The 17189-nt window shown below is 35.2% G+C and overlaps 1 protein-coding gene across 3 annotated transcripts; it reads left to right on the forward strand.

The window, feature by feature from the left end:
* The first annotated feature begins 3864 nt into the window (after positions 1-3864).
* On the forward strand, positions 3865-14939 carry LOC105334995 (protocadherin gamma-A4). Of its 3 annotated transcripts, none has more exons than XM_011438650.4 (5): positions 3865-4279; positions 8308-11098; positions 13190-13336; positions 13656-13773; positions 14144-14939. In XM_011438650.4, the coding sequence occupies exons 2-5, from the start codon at positions 8396-8398 to the stop codon at positions 14518-14520; spliced, it is 3345 nt and encodes a 1114-aa protein (XP_011436952.3). In that variant the 5' UTR covers positions 3865-4279; positions 8308-8395; the 3' UTR covers positions 14521-14939. The 3 variants fall into 3 exon arrangements, with proteins under 3 accessions (XP_011436952.3, XP_011436951.3, XP_065931158.1); XM_011438649.4 differs by lacking the exon at positions 3865-4279 and adding an exon at positions 7722-8007; XM_066075086.1 differs by lacking the exon at positions 3865-4279 and adding an exon at positions 8072-8209.
* The last annotated feature ends 2250 nt before the right edge of the window (positions 14940-17189 follow it).

Consider the following 17189-nt stretch of genomic DNA (forward strand, 5'->3'; position numbering starts at 1 on the left):
TCGTTATACTTGTTTGCATTCATTAGAAAATTTAAGGTGCTTAAAATACCATGTAATTATGTGCTTCATACTAAACACTTTACTTTTATATGTACTGTACATACATGTACCAGTATATACATGTACCAGTATAACACGGAAATTAAATTTATACCTAAAAACAAAAAATAAAATTAAAAATATTTAACTATAGCGTATAATTCTTTTTTTTTCATAGACGCCTGACCTTTAATTGAACTACATGTACGTTCATCATAAGGATGCTTTATTAAATCATTTTCATTACCCCTCTAATTCACGTCACCCTGTCAAGGCTCCCTCTCCCCGCCTGTTACCGTACAATCAGCTTAAATTAACGCATCCACGCTTCTCCAACACAGCATACGGTATTAACACAAAAAAGGATGTTCATGGGTTTATAACTCATTCACTTGTTTTCTGTGGTTTGGTGGTATCTGTTCTCCTTAGGTCTGAGTCAAAATTTGGGTCTCTGTTGGGGTTTTTGGATTTCTAATTTATTGTGATTAATTGTACATTATTAATTTTTTATGGATAAAAACGTATGTTTCTTTGCTGACGATACCATGGAACTTGATTGTTTTTCGTTTGTTTTAGAAAAATAACAGGAGATATCATGTTTACATGTAACTTCTGTGGTGTTTTTTTGTACAGATCATGGACAGCTGCCACAGAACATTGATGTATTGGGCCAAACGACAACATTCCAAGATGTTTGTTAGAATAGCGAAAATATGAAATTATTTCCTTCTTTCATTTTAATCGCAAATTGATTACAGTATCTTTATCATACCAAACTTGATTACAACAATATCAAGCATTTATTTAACACCAAGGAAAAATCTGGTTCCAAGAAATACATGTACACCTCATCAAAACTAATTTTTTTTAAATGTTGACTATAGATTTATTGTATTTGGCTATTTCATTCATCAATCAAAGGCATTTGGTACAGGTGGTTTCAATGTACAGTATACCAAACACACATGTCCGGTTTCAGTCGAGTCACGAACCAAGAATGGTCGTGAATAAAATCTAAATACAGATATACATCAATTGGGATGCGATGTCTAGCGCTTGTCGCTGTCTCACTCTTTCTAAAGACTTTTAAGTTCCGGTATGCGCGCGTGGTCAGGCTCACCCATGACCTTTCAATGACTTATCACCTTCTGCCAATCAATGTCGCCTGTCAGCAACATTGAAATAATATCTATACAAAAGTATCTGAAATCATTTTTGACGGCGATTTAAAACCCAAAAGTCAGAATACCATTTTAAGTCGTCGATAAATATCTATATAGTTATCGGTTGTTTATCGAAATGATTTTAATTTTTTTTCCTACAGGCGTCGACATGGGTCGTTAAGAACAAACATGAATCGTTCAAATATTTCACAAATCAGTCATCTGCACGGCCATTCAAAACCAGTTGGGTTTTTTGGCATGTTAACGATTGAATTCTAAAAAATAATTTTTATTGAAATAGCTTTTGTTGTGGCTCCTTTTTAATTATTTATTTTTTTTAATTTTTAATAAGATATCCTCAGCCAAGATAAAGGTGTACTGTGTACATTCAAGTGAATTAAATGATGCAAGTAATTTAATTTCAACATAATAATATACTGTGTGCATGTTATGGTAAGAAGAATTTTTATGTGTATGGTTTTTTCTAATTTTCTATTCTTTATTTTTTAAAGAAAATTCAATGACATTTTAAATTCTTGTACTCAATGTATTCAATGTCGAATTTAATTTTCAAACCTCCCAATCCGTGGATACATCTATGAATAGACCTTGAACATATCTGTGTTTAAGGGAACTCGAATTAATGTAATTACTTGTAATTTTTCTCACATAAACACATCAAAAACATTTTAAGTAGATACGCATCATAAAACGATTTTCTTTGATGTGTTATCTTCGGGTAATCTCGGACATTAGAAAATCACGGACCATGAAAAAAAAGGAATGAGGTACAAGTATACATCGAAATCGCCCCCCGAAACAAGGGGCCGGGGCTTTATCACCTCCAGTCACGATAGCATCTATAAAATCTCACCCGAATTTTAATGTCTCTGTCACGGCTTCCATCGCTCTTTTTCTTTTAAGCATTTTTTTTTTCGAATCTTTAACCATAATCAGTGCCCAGTGAATTAGATAGCCATTAGTTGAGAGGTGCGATGGTGAGATGGTAGGACTTCTAACCGATCATCATTTCAGATAATTTTTCCGGGGTTTAAAATCCAATTTAAATGCATTTAAGGTGTTCGATTTGTACTTCCTGTAATTGCACTATAATTTTTTTGAAATTCTATAGAGTCTCTTTATCTAAATTACTTTCAAAGTCTTGTAGCGCCATTTTGCAAGATATGAAAAAGTTATTTGAACTTCACAAGTATTGTTAACAAGTAGTCAAATTAAATTAAATAAAATTTGATATTCTTTTGGTTTGAGGTCATACAGAAGAATCTTGTTTTTTTTATTTGTTCCGTGTGGCCTCAAGTAAGTGGAATAACACAAAAGGAAAATAAAATGAACGGTAATATATATACCTTCCGTAAAAACATTTAAGTTGGTATTCTATCATTTTCATATTAATTTTAGGGGTTTACATTAAATGAATTTTCTACATAAATCTTGAAAAGAGGAAAGGGACCGTTTTATCAACTTTTGGGGTATTTTTTACCTCTATTTATTTTGAAATTATTTCACGTTCTTCTAACAATAAAAAATTAGAGCATTGTTCACCTTTAATCCAGTTTAGTCTACGACACAGATGAACACGATATCATAATTCACAGAAAAAACATACAGTTAGCCCTTCTCAACCAAATCTTCATATTTGTACGTTTGCTGTTAGTAAAAGAAAGGAATTCTGTAACGGTACGGCCAAGCTTTTTCACTTTCACGACTTTGATTTAATTAATAACAAAGCGATTCAATTATAAGTTACGACTTTATTTACCCTAACAGGTATTAAGAGATTAAAGATGAATACAAAATCAGTGCCCGCTCGCCTAATAGTGTTACCCAAGATAATCCGGGTGTGACTAACTGACGAAGGAAGCTGCTGTATGTTTCTCTAAGGTATCAAGCAGGTGTGATGATCTTATTGAAGTTGTATAAAATTCAGTAAAGTTCGACTCGCCGGAGATTATCAATAATCTCATCTTGTTCCAACATATCCATCGGGAAATGTCCATTGTTACATGTTATTTTTATTAAGTCTATATCGGACAAATAAATCAGTGAAAATCTGCCTCAAATCGCTGTCTGTCTGTTAATTTTATTGCGCTTATTACACATAATAACAAAAGTATCATGAATAAAGATACAAATTCAGCCATTTTTAGCAGCGTTTAATGACATTGGGTATAAAGGGTGAACAGTAAACATGTGAAGACCGATTGCAGTGTTTCTTTCAGATTCAATGAATTTGAAATTTCTTTCACCGAGAAAAATTTCATTGTATTTAAAATGATATCAGCACCCAAGATGGAACAATATTTTCAGAACGTTATTATTACGTTACATAACCCCTTTATGTCTGTTTAAGTCGTTTTATTGTGACATGTTCTTTAAGAATATAAATTACTTTTAAATCTTCGGCACAAGGGATCGTCGAAATTTCATTACATCTACACGTATGTTCGAAATATTGAATACCTAAAACTAACGGTGGCCAAAGGTACATATATAACGACTCTTTCATGAAAAGCAAAATAATGGGATTATCTAATCGTTTGTGACAACATGGTATTATTCTATAGATCAGCTATGATATTATTGAACTTGTCAGTCATATATTCAGATGGCAAACTGTTAGACATTAATAAAGAATATTCAGAAAGAATTCGGTTCCACGGTGTGATCAGCAGGTACCCGACACCCTTTCGGCCAATTCCGCTTAACGAACCACACCTTCGGGGCATCTCGGCACTTAACGTGAGTAAGGGTGACAATTCTTACCTATGTGCCAGTGCTGGCGTATCGGACAATCTATTACAAATAATTAGTGGTTCCACGCGTCAATCAAAGGGAATGTTTAATAGGTTTTTGTTGTTCCGCGAAAACAAGGCATGAGATAATTGGTCTGACATGATGTTTCTTTAGTTCGATTAACATTTACGGTTATTTATCGGCCTCCAGAGGATGTCGGGACTTTGACGGATACTGTACAGACAGGGAAAAGTGCGTTCAGTTTGTTTACGGTGCTTTACAGATTTTAACCGTACTTGGAAAACAGGACCTGTTTAACACGTGTAAGTATATAGTAACTCGAAACTTTTAATTTTTAGACCTATCTTTTATGTTCGATAAGTTGTAGGATTGAATGTTGATATACAATTTGCTATATGATTTGGAAGAATGTTTTCATTTAAAATCGCTCCATAATAATACTAGTATTATATTACATATTCGTTCTAAGGTTTAACAGGATAAGTAAACACGCATGTTTTATATCCGTGAAACAACTTATGATAAACAACATATTTTGAGTTCGAAGAAAAGCAAAAAAAAAAAATTAAAAACTTTAAAAAAAAACCTTTAGTTTAATGCTCGGAAAAGTGAAACATGTAGAAGTTGCATAGGTAATCGTTATCATGAATATTTAAGGAAGGTAATAATGCATGTTTAACAATGACAGTGAAATTCGATACCTGAACGAATGCGATGCCGTCGTATATCAAAATCATCAAATATCATTAATTAGCAATAAATTAAAGCAAGAAAATTTTAAATTTTTTAGGTAAATGTAACAAAATTGACATGATTCTGTTCATTCTGAGTTTTAACCAAACTTTGCAACGGTTTGGAATCTAGTGTACCTATCTGATTATCAAATCAAATTTTGTAACATCTACATGTGTCAAAAATATTTCAAGAAGGATATTCAGATGAAAGGATCTGTGTGCATGCGAATGAAATTTAAAAAAGTCAAAGAAGTGATTTTATACGACGATCCATTGCGATGCATCTGGTGTTAAACACCTGACTAAAGGTACATTAATTGATAATCAATCAGCTCAGTCTATGCACGTCGTACGTTGTCAGGACACCTCTTTATCCCTCACTCCATCCTTTGTGCATCCATCACTCCTCTAAGATGTGCACACAATGCACGGTTCAGCACGGCAAAGAAAGGCCTCGTTCGTAGCTACAATCACCGGCAAAAATTATGAAGGCCATTAATCATTTTTAACAGCATTCTATCCTTTTTTACTGATCTTGCATACTGGTGATGAAAAGGTTTATAAAGCCTCACTTAAGCACAGCTTTTAAAGGAATTTTTGTAGAGGACGATATGTTTGTAAAAGAGTTGAGATAGCTTCTTTATAGGAACCAAGTGGGGGCTGAAATAACGGAGAAACGGGAAGGGAATCAAAATACAATTTATCTTATTTTCTTTCTCAAATGACTGAAAAAGAACTACAGCTTGAGAACGCCGGGGAGATTTAGTTAAGAAACTTTGCATGTCGTAAATATGATAGCTGCTTTATGTAATTGAAAGAAATATTTAAATTCATGCCTTCCTTTTGTGTACTGGGTTTCTGAGACGTTTTGAAATCCATAGACCTTGTTCTCATCTGACATTTACTTAACCGTAATAATTCATGCAATCTGGAGTGAAAATGGATCTCTGAATAACTGAAAAGTAGCGTTTTCGGTAACTTAAAGTAGAGAAGAGGAAAAAACTAATTAGATATTCTAGCAGAATATAACACTATCTAATGAAATAGGGGTACAGTTGTATTGTTAATACGCTGATATTTTGATACATCTTAGTGGTAAGGAGATTAAAATATGAATTAGAATTTAATTAAAAATTCAAATATCATATCACTTGATATTGTAACAGTTTCGTATTTAATCTCATTTTAACAATTAACGGAATTCCTTCGGGTCTTAACACTATCCAGTGACCCGGAAAGTACGTCAATTGTAACGCTAGGAAAATTTGGAAATTCGGATAGTAAAATTTATAAAAATGTCAACAGGCCAAATTCAGTGTTCAATCTTCAAATACCTCGAGTTGTATATTGTGGGTTTACATTAATTTTAGTACCTGAATGAGTCAATTAATCTTGAATGGAGTGGGGGTAGAGACTATTCCGATTTTATCAAAATCTCCGACATAGTTGATCAGTTTTAAATGGAATTAGACGATTCCCCTGTTGCCCATGATTTCACTTCTAATTTGTTTAGGAACTGGGGTAAAAAGAAAATTAACCACCGAGTTTAAATATTCTTAAGGAAAGAAAAACAAAGGAATGGTATTCTATTCTACTGAGCAAGTCTTGCCTTCTTCCCCCGATTTACCAACGATAAGTTGTACAAAGGGGTTACATATCACTGGAGACTGGGTTTGGGGGCTCGCTTCATACATGTTTATGTATCTCATTGAAGTGTAATCATTCAAATCGAAGGTGATGTAAGTTTTGGAATTAGGCGAGCATTGTCATTTGATCTGAAACACAAACAAGGAACGTCGGTTCCAAATGGTCGGGTTTTTGGGCTTACCACTCTGAGGGTGTTAGAAGAAAAACGCTTACCGCTGCCTAATGACTCATGAACTCCCGAGGAACGAGATGGAATGAAAAATGGACGACAAACGATTACATATGTTTTGATTAGTAGATACAAAAGTTAACATAATTTTTGGCTAGCTTCCGGGTAAATTACTCGGTGGCTTACAAGTGTTGAACAAGAGGCCGATCGGTACGATAAAAGACCTGTCTCGTCTGTGTCCACAGAAAAAGGGAACCCCAAACTTGTGTATGTGTGTCCTTACGAAACGTATACTCTCTTTGAGTAACCATTTGACTGCGTGTTTTATAATGTAAATTGCAAAAGTAATAAATATTTTAATACTCTGTTATTTCTGACAGTAAGTTTCAAATTTCTAAAGGGCTGTTTTGCTTCGTCCCTCGATAAAAAGTATTTCTTTGCCTAAATAAAACGTCATAAATAAATTCTTGACAGCCATCTGGTATCCCTAGAAATAAAGTTTTACAAATTTTTACTGGTTTTGAATTAAAATTTATTCAATTGTGTAGTGTCCTTTGTCATCTTTTAGAACTAAATCATTGCTAGTAATGTCTAGGTACCCATGCTGTTCATTCTTTTAGACACGGGTTCTGAAGAATTCCCATGTAATTAAAATAATTCAGATGTGCAAGAAATACCCCATAGGCGCCAAAGCGTGATTTTTTTTTTAAATTTTCAGTACCCGTCTTAAGAGACATGGAAATTAACAGAATAAAGATTAAAAAGTGTCAATTGTGCAGAATGTTACATAATGTAATTAAGTGTTTTAAATACCGTAAAAAAGAAATTTTCTGGGTGCATTTTCCCAAGGATTTTTGTAAAAGCTCGTGACTAGCTTATAAATATAGTCCATCTAAAACATGTTGTTAGATTTATTTAATTGATGTGAAACATCTCTTTATCGAGTTACAAATAAACGTAACAGCCTTGCATTCCTTTAAAATCGATCGAAAAACAGTACAGTGACAACGTGTGTTGTCGATTTTGTAAAACACACGGGTAAATTAGATAGTATCTGCCTTCTCTTTATTTTAAATGGCTCTTATGATCAGCCTCGGAACTCCTCTCTCTGTTTCTCTCTCAATGACTTTCCGCCTCATTTTTTTAACGGAAATTTCAACAAAAAAGAGAAACAACACCTGAGCGGCGAGATCTTGTCTCTGAGGACCGTGGTTAGTGGAGTGTGTAGGGGGGCGGGGCTTAGCTCTCCACGATTCCGCTCTCGCTAAATATTAATGTAAATGTCGAAGTAATATACTGATCAAATAGCTCACTGGATTACATTAGAGAATGTCAATATACACTTGTTCTTAATGTATGTTTTGACTAAAGGATTACTTATTAAATGTGAAAGTTTTCGTTCTGTGCGATTTGTCATCTTTGTTGACATTAGGATTACAGAAGGAACATAATTACAAAAGGATAAAAGTCACATTTCAAGGTATATTTAAAACCGGAGTGTTTGAAATACAAGGGCTACTGTTCTTTGGCTATTCTATTATTGACTGTCAAAACTTTTTTTTCCCGAGTCTCGTAGATTATTTCATATCATACCTTATAAATGTAATGGTAATGCATAAAGAAAAAATAAAAAGGGTGTCTTGGTTCAAGATATTTTAGAGTGATTACGTATATTGGAATAGGTAAGTTATTTCAATACGAGGACGCTATTTAATGAATTTCCATTAAGGATTTAAATATTTTTGGTTTTCAAATAATCATTGCGCTTTTTATATTTCAGGATGTCGGATAGATTGAAGTGGCGTTAATCTACCATCTGAAGCGTTTCAATTTCGTCACCATAAAGTGTTCAGCTGTCTAACGACAAGATGCAGTGCTGTTGCGGCAGAGAGTTGGCGATTTTCATTGTCGTCTATCTCTTTATTTCGGACACGACAGGACATGATATGGAATACAGAATCAACGAAGAACTGCCATCAAACTATATAATTGGAAACATTGTCGACGATTTGAAATTTTTGGAGAGGAATTACTCGATAAATGTGGATCGTGAAAATATCCGTTTTAACATCCTCTCACAGGGGAATCCTTTAGCTGTGTATTTTAACATCAACGATAGAACCGGTTCATTCTCCACCAACGGAACAATAGACAGGGAATCCCTTTCGCATTGTAAATTTTCAAATGTTTGTGAAATTAAATTGGACGTGAGTGCCCAGTCGACAATTGGAACGTTTTTCGAAATCATCAAAGTAAAAGTCATTGTGTTGGACATAAATGACAATACGCCATATTTCGTCAAAAGCAAAACGAACTTAGAGATTTCGGAATCATCCATTCCAAACTCTTCACTCTCCGTTGAGGGTGCTGTTGACTTGGACAGTGGCAACAACACAATTCAGACATACCTATTGAAACCAGCGGGTTCTCCTTTCCTTTTGAGCTATGATAATTCTTTGATTGGAAGTTCTGCTTTGAAGCTTATTCTGAATAGAACATTAGATCGAGAAAAGGTTGGATTTTACGATTTAGCTATAGAAGCCGTTGATGGCGGAATTCCTCAGAAAACCGGAAGTTTATCCGTCCATATCGACGTTACAGACGTCAACGACAACAAACCAACGTTTAGTCAGTTGACTTATAACATCACGATAGAGGAAAATGTGGAAGCTAATTCAGTGATTCTAAACATGAGTGCTACTGACAAAGACTTGGGTAAAAACGGACAAGTAATGTACCGACTCAGCCCCTACCAATCTGACGACATCAAGCAAATGTTCTCTATCAATGAAACGCATGGAAATCTGAGTCTGATCAAACCTTTAACCTACTATTCTGGTGAGGTTCTTAAAGTAATAATTGAAGCATCTGATAACGCTGATCAGCCTTTGATCTCTCAAGCAACAGTGTATGTCAAGGTTCTAGATTCAACAAATAGCCCCCCGATAATCAACATTAATTTGCTGTCCAATGCTCCGAAAGCCAGGATCGCTGAGTCGGCGAGTGTGGGGGCAGCTGTGGCGCACGTTGGAGTCACGGACGAGGATACTGGTCGAAATGGACATGTCACCTGCTCCCTCAGTAACCCGAACTTTCGACTCGACAAACTGGATGTCAACGAATACAAGGTCGTGGTCAACGTCGAGCTGGATCGAGAGAAAGTCGACGAGTACGAAATCAACGTCACATGTGTCGATTCCGGCATCCCTCCGTTGAGTTCGACCTCTACCTTTAGGGTCACTGTCATGGATATGAATGACCATTCTCCAACGTTCTTAAAGACCACTTACTATGCTGAACTTTATGAAAACAATGAAATAGGGGTTGAGGTCTTGAGAGTATCAGCTTTGGATTTCGACATTGGAATAAACGCTGAAATTGAATATTCTCTTTCCCAAATTGGGCGATTTCCTTTTGGAATTGACCCAACATTTGGTATCATATTTGCTAACTTTGTAACAGACAGGGAAAATACCTCTGAAATCAACTTTAAAGTTGTTGCAACTGACAAGGGTAATCCGAGAAAGTCATCCACTGCAAATGTCGCTATAACCATTCTAGATGTGAATGATAACAAACCAAGATTTACAGACCCACTGTTCACATTTACCATTCCTGAAAACCAGCCATCGGGTCTGTTTGTGGGGCAGTTAACAGCTAAAGACAACGATCTAGGAAATAATGGAACATTTGACTTCATAGCATCCACAGATAACGAGCCAAATCTACCATTTTTGATTTCGAAAAGTGGGACTATAGTTTCCACGAAAGCGTTAGATCGGGAAATTCATCCGCATGGAATCAATTTCAAGGTGGTGGTTGTTGATAAGGGTACGCCGACATCTCTAAGTAGTACCGGATATGTGACAGTATTCCTCTCGGACGAAAACGATAATTACCCAGAAATCATATTTCCTAACGCAGAGAATAAAACTATTGCATTTTTATTTGATCTGCCTATTAACAGTATTATTGGCAAGGTGGAAGCCAAAGATCGGGACTATGACAACAATGCAAAACTTGTGTACTCTTTCGCTGCAACAACCATTAGTTTCATCTCAATAGACCAAGACAGTGGAGAAATGAAGCTTAACAGACCGTTAACATCCGATTTCGTCAATCGATACCCTATATCTGTTATGGTTGAGGACCAAGGCGTTCCCAAATTGTCCTCAAACGTTTCATTAACAATTATAGTCCTGTCTCATCAAATATTGGCCCCTGTCGCTCCACGAACTCCCAATGATGATAATTACTTGATGATTGCTGTAATCATCGCCTGTGTAACCGTTGTGGCCGCAGGAAGCATCATTCTCATCATCTTCCTCATCAGACGCAACGATATGCAGAAGCGAGCTCTGGAAAAGAACAACAACGGCATAGTAATCTCCAGGAACCATCACACGCCGAGCGACGGTAAAGAACAATACGACGCCATTGATCACGCGGGAAACAAAGGAAGGGGAGAAAAGCGTGTTAGTTTCTCCATGGATGAGGAAAAGAAATATGACACCCTTGAAATGGAACGACATTTGTATCAGAAAAATCCACCCAAACAGGAAGTTGATAGGGTAAGTTACAAATCACCTCTTCTTTTCTGAAACAGAAAAACAATTAGGAAAACTATTTTTACGAATGTGAAATAGTGTTTTAAAAATGTGTGGTTTTGAAAAAAAATCTATAGAATCCATTTGTGCAGCTATGTGAGCGCTGATGTCATTTCGAACTTTATTTTTGAGTTCTGTTATAGTCCATTAAACCGAGTAATAACTGTGATAAATGATAAAAAAGGCTTCGAAAGGGAAACGGTACTTAAGTTAGCGTATATCTTAATCACCTTTCCTCTTTGTAGTAGTTTTTGTTTGCCTTTTTTAGAAAACGAACTTCGTTTGGCAGCAATTAAAACATTTTTGCTCATTATTTAGCATTTAAACTTATATATCGCTAAACACTCTTTGTATTTCTTGACATATAATTGTGGTATAACTTATATTTTCTTTGATTGTTTGCAATAACTTTAACCCAAATTTTTAAGTGTTATTACAAAGCTAATGTGTTCTGTTGTTGCGTGGCCATTGTTAAAAAAATTCTGAAAATTATAGTTGATTAGCATTGTCCTACAAGTTTAGCCCATGATTATTTGTTGTTTTATAATAACATTCATTTAAAAATTAGCCTGTGTTTCCGAAAACTTATTTTGCTTCTCCACTTGCCCTGGGTCCAGACAAAGGGTTCCCGTACAATAGAAATAATGGTTATTGACTCAGCTTTTGTAAACTAGGATTGCTCTCCACTGATAAAACATTCCATAACGAACCATTCATAGTAAAAGCTTTAAAATTTGGACACCAATTTACGCATGTTTAAATGTGACATATTGTACACAGAAACCTATGTACTTTGGAAAATAAGAAACTACTTAGTTTGTTAAAGTTTGCCAAGAGAATAGGGTTCTAAAAGCAAAGGAGAAACAGTAGGCCCATTACAAATAAAACAAAAAAAACACTTCAACTGGGATAAGATGACTCAGATTTTTGACAGCAAACTTCAAACACATTTATTAAATATTAAAAGGATTAAGCGTTTCCGAATCGTGGACTCAGTCGTGTTTTATCAATTTTTGACAAAAGATTTCACTCCGCTCGACACCTTTTGGTCAGGGGGTCACGTGATCAAAACAACTTCAAAAAGATAAAGTGGCCCCTTATCGGGGTCCGTAATTGACACGGGGAATCTGTAGTGGACAGGGTGGGATTAGCCTGTCAACAAACCCACCGAGGGCAACATGTAAAAACAGTGCCCGGTTGTCCCGTGCCGATAACTTTCTGATATCGTTCGATCACGACAATCGCATGTCAGACTGGAATGTGTGGATATACATTGTCCCCGGACCCCCCACCCCTACCCTTTTAAGATATTTTCATTTTTTACAAATGACAAGCACGACATGTTTCTTACCCTGTCTTCGTTTTTAGATAAGGGTAAATATTGATATTATGGATGTGTCATTTTTTCTTTCGCTCATACGGTACCTCCGGAGAAGATTTACATGATAATGAAAGCGACGTTTCAAATCGTCTAGGCTTTTCATCTAATCCTGAAAAGAAACCGGGCATCTTTGTTCAAAATTATCTAAACACCTCTATCTTAGTCTCACTCTGTTAATATAACTGAATGAGGAATTACGCCGAGTTGGCAGATGGACCCTAAGCATGTTCTGTATTGAATTTCAATCCTTTTTAGCTAAACGACCCGTGTTATCATGTCCTCTGTCTGCAATCTCTTGAGTCCAAGCTCGTGTATAGAATTATTCTTGGCATCTTTATTTCCTCGTTAACGAAACAGAAGATCATGGCCTCCTTTTAAAAGAGAAATCCTCTGATCTTCAGCCCAGAGTATCGTTTAATACATGCATCTTATTCTGTCTATTACCCCTTACTGAATAAATTCCACAATCCTAGCCCTACCCCGAAAAGGGATACTTGAGAGATAAAGTGATAGATTCTAAATCCCTTCTCTCCTCCAAAGAGATTTTTGGGCAATAAGTGATAAATTACTATAATACTGACACTATATTGACTTTTCTGGTTTTATTCTGCATATGATAAGTGATATATTACTATAATATACTGACACTATATTGATATGCTTTCATTTTGCAGATTCTGGACACAATCATGCCTTCCCAGAACCCCAGGGTGGCCCAGGTTAAGGCGGTCCCCAGCCCCTCCTCATACAACACTCAGCCTCACTCACAGCTGGGGAAGCTACAGCTACATCAGAACATCATCAACATGCATTCTAATCAGGTGAGCACGTGTTTCTATCTCCATCTGTGACGAATGACTCTGTATTGTTATATTGTTTAGACAATACATGTATGTTAAAACAACAATTACCTGAGTTTGGATCAATACGAAGGATGGAAAGCTTTGTATCAAAATATATGTCAATATGAGAATATCTATTTAAACAGTTACTTTGTCTTTGATAGTAAAATATCTGATAACTAATAAGAATACCGTTATTTCATAAGTTTAAATAAAATTGAACATGATAATAGGCTAGATATTGTCATTTCCATTTAATGATTGTGAATTTGTAAATAAATGGGCATTTTTGTTGCAGCCCCATGGTGACAACGACAGTGAGACCTCTATAGAATCGAACACCTCTGACAGTGGGCGGGGCGGAAGTGAGAGTGACATCCACAGTAGCGGAGGTCTGTCACAGTGTCAGGAACTAGGTAAAATAAGAATCGGATCTCACAGCAATTAAATGTTTTATCGATGCCTTGTTTGATCAAGATGTAAATTGATACCAAAACAATTGATCAAATTGGAATTTTCCAATTTCTAAATTGTTGTCAAATAAATGTTTTATCATGATCATGTTTAGTCAACATGTAAAATTAAACCAGAAACATTGATAAAACTTGTAATTTTCAAATTTTATTTTTTGGCATATAAATGTTCTATTTTGGCCTTCTTTGTTAAACAAGTAACAGTTGATCAATGAAATTGTAATTTCCAAATTACATACTAGATACTGTGCAGGCCTGTCTGCCAACAGTCATTTGAATTTGTTTTTAATGGAGTTTCTTTGTATGTTTTCAGATTTGTTAAAGCAGTTGTATCCGCATGTTAACAAGCAAGAGCATTTAAGACTGAAACAGTGTTCAAACAAAGTCGTTAATTTGGGAGATATCAGACCGAAATTCAGGGATAACAGAAAAGACATTCCCGTGGAAAATGACCATCAGAAGTATGCAGACCGACGAGTGAACGAGTACGGCGACTATGTTGATATTCGTGATATTCCTTATTCTGCGTATAGACCAAAACGATTTACGCATTTTAACTCCATGTCGGACATTTTGGATGGAAGTATGATGACGAACGAAGATGACGATGACCTCAGTACAACTACTTCCGGTAGCTATACCGTAGATGACATCGATGACAGCAGCTTACATCCGGAATGTGTTGTCTGATGGAGAACAAATAACCTCGTTCGATTGTGTTCAGAATTCTGTTTATTTATTTTCATTCATTTATTCCCTGTTTATTGAGTGATACAGATTTATATCTCTACGCAATAAGCTTTCATCTGATTACAAACGCAATCTGGTTTCGGACTATTTTTTCTATCGAATCCAGTGTAGAGTGCCATTAACTCTTCGTCGGAAATGTACGAGGAAATATGAACTTTGTCAGCAGAACAATTATTTGCATATCAGATTGTCGATTTCAGATGTTATTATATCGGGAAGGTCTGCTTGCCAAAGGACAAACACAAAACTTGATCTTTGATCCGTAGATACATTATGTGCCAAATGCTATTTCGAATTGTTAATATTGCAATCGTATATTTTTGTAATTACATTTGTAATAAAACAATGATAATGTTGAATGGTTGTTATTAATTTTCTTTGTTAATTAGGTACATGTAAGTTTACATCAGCTGCAGCTGTTTGTTAGGTCAGCATTAGGACATGGAAACCTGGCTTTTACGACATCGAGTTATCCGGATGACTGTCTCAACTTGGAAAACACAAGTGTACAATTTTACATGCATTGATTATTACACTTTCAGAGTCGACGATAGTTACTATCTCCAGAAAACTACTTGCTTTACTTCGTACCGACTAACAAATTGGCCAAAATAAGAAAAAAAAAAGAAGAACATACTACAAATATCGGCTTGGACTTTGGGTAGTTGTGTCAAAAATCAATTTGACGTCTATTTCATTGCTTGCCACTCAGCCATGATGATGGCTCTTTGTAAACAACAAGATTTGTCTGGATTTTGAGCTAAGACTACGCAATCTATGGTCATTTCTCTTGAAACCAGCGTCATTTTAACTTGTTCTGATGTAAGAAAAAGATAGTTGAATCCTGCCGAAAGTCAAAGGTCTTGTTAAAATGATTCTATTATATAACTTGAACCTGATTCGGATTTGGGCTATAGCTAAACATTGCATGTAAAATGTTAGTTACCGATGTTATTTGATACTGACTTTTTTATAAAGTTTATCTGTGAAAGATGATAATTAGGTATCAAAGTGCAGGTTGACTTGCACGTTGAATACAAAAATGGAAAAAAAAACACAATTCATAGCAAACACAGCAAAGAATCGGATACGTTTGTGTCTCACTGCCAAAATGAAGATATAAAATTGAGTAAAAACTAACTAAAAAGTATTCAATATCATGTTACTAAGGATATACAGTTTCGTGAATTTACACGTCGAGTCGGATTTCTATCCAAATTTTATTTTTGTTAAGCTTCAAATATGATGAATGAAGCCCATGATGCATTTCATTTTGTGAGTTTCGCATACATAAATGTACATACACATATATTGAATTATTATTTTCTTATTTCAATTATTTATGTAGGGAGGAAAGATAAACTTGAAAAAAAAACCCACAAAGATAAAAACCTCTATTGACGATAATGCATGCGTTATTCCTCAGTCAGTCAAAGATTTGAAAATTTCTTTAATTCAATAATTATTGTTTCTTTTCTGTCTGATATTGGCGGTGAAAAATATCATCAAACAGATTGACTGAAATTATGTAAAAAAAAAAATATGCAGCGATATTTATCAATATTTATGGGCATAAATTTTATGGATTAAGTAAACCAACCAAAATGGATTTTCGCAAAATACATGTATGGTCTTTTTTAACAACGATTCATCATTTTCAAATCATATAGAAAATGTATACATTTTTTGTACATTAGTAAACATAAAATCCTCAAAGGTTGGGTGCAAGGTGCATCAATTTTCGTTCAACTCACTTTGTGTTTAGGTGCCGAAAAGTGGGTACCCCATATCAAGATAATTGAGACCAAGTCTAATGTTTTCAATCAATACATACAATCTCTTCTGACCTTGCTGGTCACATATCTCTGTATAACTCAAAGTAAACTGCCATTATTATTGTGCGTGCAAAATGACAATTTACTGAAGAATTTCTCTACGACCATTTAGAACTCTATTCAAACGAATATATAACTGCTCGCGATGACTGCAAAATTACTGTCAAGCGCTGATTACTTAGATTTTCAAAACTGAATGATACATTGCAATTAGAACTGAAAAGACTTTCGACAAAATGGCCACGACTTTCGATCCAGTTCCAACTTGGCTTAACCCCAGCAGACTGAGTCAGACGTGACAAGACTACACCCCACCCCCCAGGCCACCTGCTCCCGGGTCGAGTTTCAGATTGCAATACTTTGTGAAATAGAGATAGAGGTCTCTATTAACCTCTATATTCAAAATAGAATTAGGCTAATTATGGATCCATTCAGTTGATGATTGTAAACACTTTGAAGAATTTATGTTATGAAATACATGGTAATACTGGACCGATGTCTTCGTTAAATTAGCCCAATTTGTCTGTTACTGACACAAGGCTAAAATACAACACTCTCTGTCCAACTGAAGTAGTCATAGACACATGTACACATGTATTTTTGAATTAATTTGCTTGTGTATAAGTACTTTTATTTAACAATCTGTACAATCTCTCAAAATCATGCAACTCTCGAGACACAGTAAATCAATTTATTCAACTCTAGATAACTATTTATTTTAGTTTAATGTTCTTTTTTCTATCAGCGTATTGATATTCTAGCCATTATGATCTC

Source organism: Magallana gigas, chromosome 2 (genome assembly GCF_963853765.1).
Source record: "Magallana gigas chromosome 2, xbMagGiga1.1, whole genome shotgun sequence".
NCBI classification, from domain to species: domain Eukaryota; kingdom Metazoa; phylum Mollusca; class Bivalvia; order Ostreida; family Ostreidae; genus Magallana; species Magallana gigas.

Excerpts from the sequence above, each read along its gene's own strand:
- LOC105334995 (XM_011438650.4), top strand. The coding sequence starts at position 8,396 with ATGCAGTGCTGTTGCGGCAGAGAGTTGGCGATTTTCATTGTCGTCTAT. Across the intron at positions 11,099-13,189 it reads CCAAACAGGAAGTTGATAGG|ATTCTGGACACAATCATGCC; the intron begins GTAAGTTACAAA and ends TTCATTTTGCAG. Across the intron at positions 13,337-13,655 it reads TCAACATGCATTCTAATCAG|CCCCATGGTGACAACGACAG; the intron begins GTGAGCACGTGT and ends TTTTTGTTGCAG.